This window comes from Parus major, chromosome 2, assembly GCF_001522545.3.
Source record: "Parus major isolate Abel chromosome 2, Parus_major1.1, whole genome shotgun sequence".
Lineage (NCBI taxonomy): Eukaryota > Metazoa > Chordata > Aves > Passeriformes > Paridae > Parus > Parus major.
In genome coordinates this window covers 108970965-108972511 of record NC_031769.1, presented here as the reverse complement: position 1 = coordinate 108972511, position 1547 = coordinate 108970965, and the positions used below count along the sequence as shown (strand labels likewise).

General features: G+C 59.3%; 1 protein-coding gene across 2 annotated transcripts in view; it reads left to right on the top strand.

The window, feature by feature from the left end:
- The first annotated feature begins 7 nt into the window (after nt 1-7).
- Nucleotides 8-1547, top strand: part of NOL4 (nucleolar protein 4) — a 192201-nt gene continuing 190661 nt past the window's right edge. For both annotated transcript variants that reach the window (XM_015620223.2, XM_015620221.2), the window contains exon 1: nt 8-502. In XM_015620223.2, coding sequence (XP_015475709.1) covers nt 236-502 — 267 coding nt within the window. In that variant the 5' untranslated portion in view covers nt 8-235. The remainder of the gene's footprint in view (nt 503-1547) is intronic.

The following is a 1547-nucleotide window of genomic DNA, read 5'->3' as shown; positions in this document are numbered from 1 at the left end:
GCTGGGATCTGCCTGCACCGGGACCTCCTTCGCTCCGGCTCGGAGGTGGATGCATTTTTCATGAGCGCTGGGTGAACAGGTGCAAAGTGCGGCGGGGCGGCCCGGCCCCGCACCCCGGCCCGCTTCGGGGCGGTGTGTGCGTGTCCGTGTGTCTGCCCGTGTCTGTGTGCGTGTCCGCGAGTGTGTGTGTGTGCGCCCCGGCGTGTGCATGTGTGCGTGTGTGTATTAGGAGATTATGGAGAGCAGCGACCGGGACATGTACCGCCAGTTTCAGGACTGGTGTCTCAGGACTTACGGGGACTCAGGAAAAACCAAGACGGTGACCCGTAAAAAATACGACCGGATCGTCCAGCTCCTGAACGGCTCCGAGTCGAGCTCCACGGATAATGCCAAATTCAAATTCTGGGTCAAATCTAAAGGCTTCCAGCTCGGCAACTCGGACGAGGTCAGTGGTGGTGCTGGAGGAGGGAAGCAAGTGCTGTACGTGCCAGTCAAAACCACGGTTAGTAGAGAATTGTCTTCCTTGTTCTATGTCGGCCGCTGCAGCCCGCTCCGGGAGCGAGAGGCGCAGGGGGAGCCGCAGCCACAGTTGGCTCCTTCCTCCCTCTTCCCCCAAGTCATCATCACCATGTTGCGTTTGCCTGTCACATTATACACCGCCGAGGTCTTTGTGGGTCCTTTTATTTAAAGCGATCGTGCGCACAACGCACCCCGCCGGGTCGGTGTCGTTCTCCTCCTCGTCCTCCTCGTCCTCCTCGTTCCCCCCCGTTCCCCCCGGGCCGCTGCGGCGGGGTTGGGGTGTGCTATTGTCCCGCCGCCGCTCCGGCCATTGTGCCGGGCCCCGCCGCCCCGGGCAGCGGCCCCCGCCGCCGGCGGGGCTGATGGATGGCGCACGGGGGTACCCTGCCTGGCACAAAGCCAGGCGCGGCGCCGGGCGGTGGTTCCCCGGGATATCTGTTGGGGGTTTATTTATTTATTTATTTTTTCATTAGTACTATTTTTATCCTTTTTTCTTTATTGTTATCCCGCAGCCCTGGCGCCGCCGCCGAGCGGCCACGAATGTGCCCGGCTTGGCTTGTGAAGCGCCGGCTGCGCTAGTAAGGGGCGGCGGGAGAGAGAGGATGCTCAACAAAGGGAGGACGGGGTTCCGCATGACCGAGGGAAGGGTGTATTTTGTGACACTTTGTGGGGTCGCAGGAGCCCCTCGGCACTCCGTTCGATGTGCTAGGGTAGCGTGGCATCCCCGGCAGGCGCTGGCGTTACGGGCTCGGCGCAGGTCTGACAGCGGGAGAGCTATTATGCTTGGTGGTGGCAGGAGCGACAGATTTTCCTATTTAAGAAGATGGGGACTGTTGGTTGCAAGTAGGTTTTGCCTATTGAACTCTTAATGTATCATTATTCTTACTTCTTATGCGCTGGGTCACGCAAGCTAAGCTTCTTTTGTCTGTGCGTGGGGCGGGTGTGGAGGGGGAGCCGAGAAAGGAAACCCGGCAATTAAAAATATTCCTGCCTGGGCATTTGGCTTGGATGAGCAATATTCTCTTTTT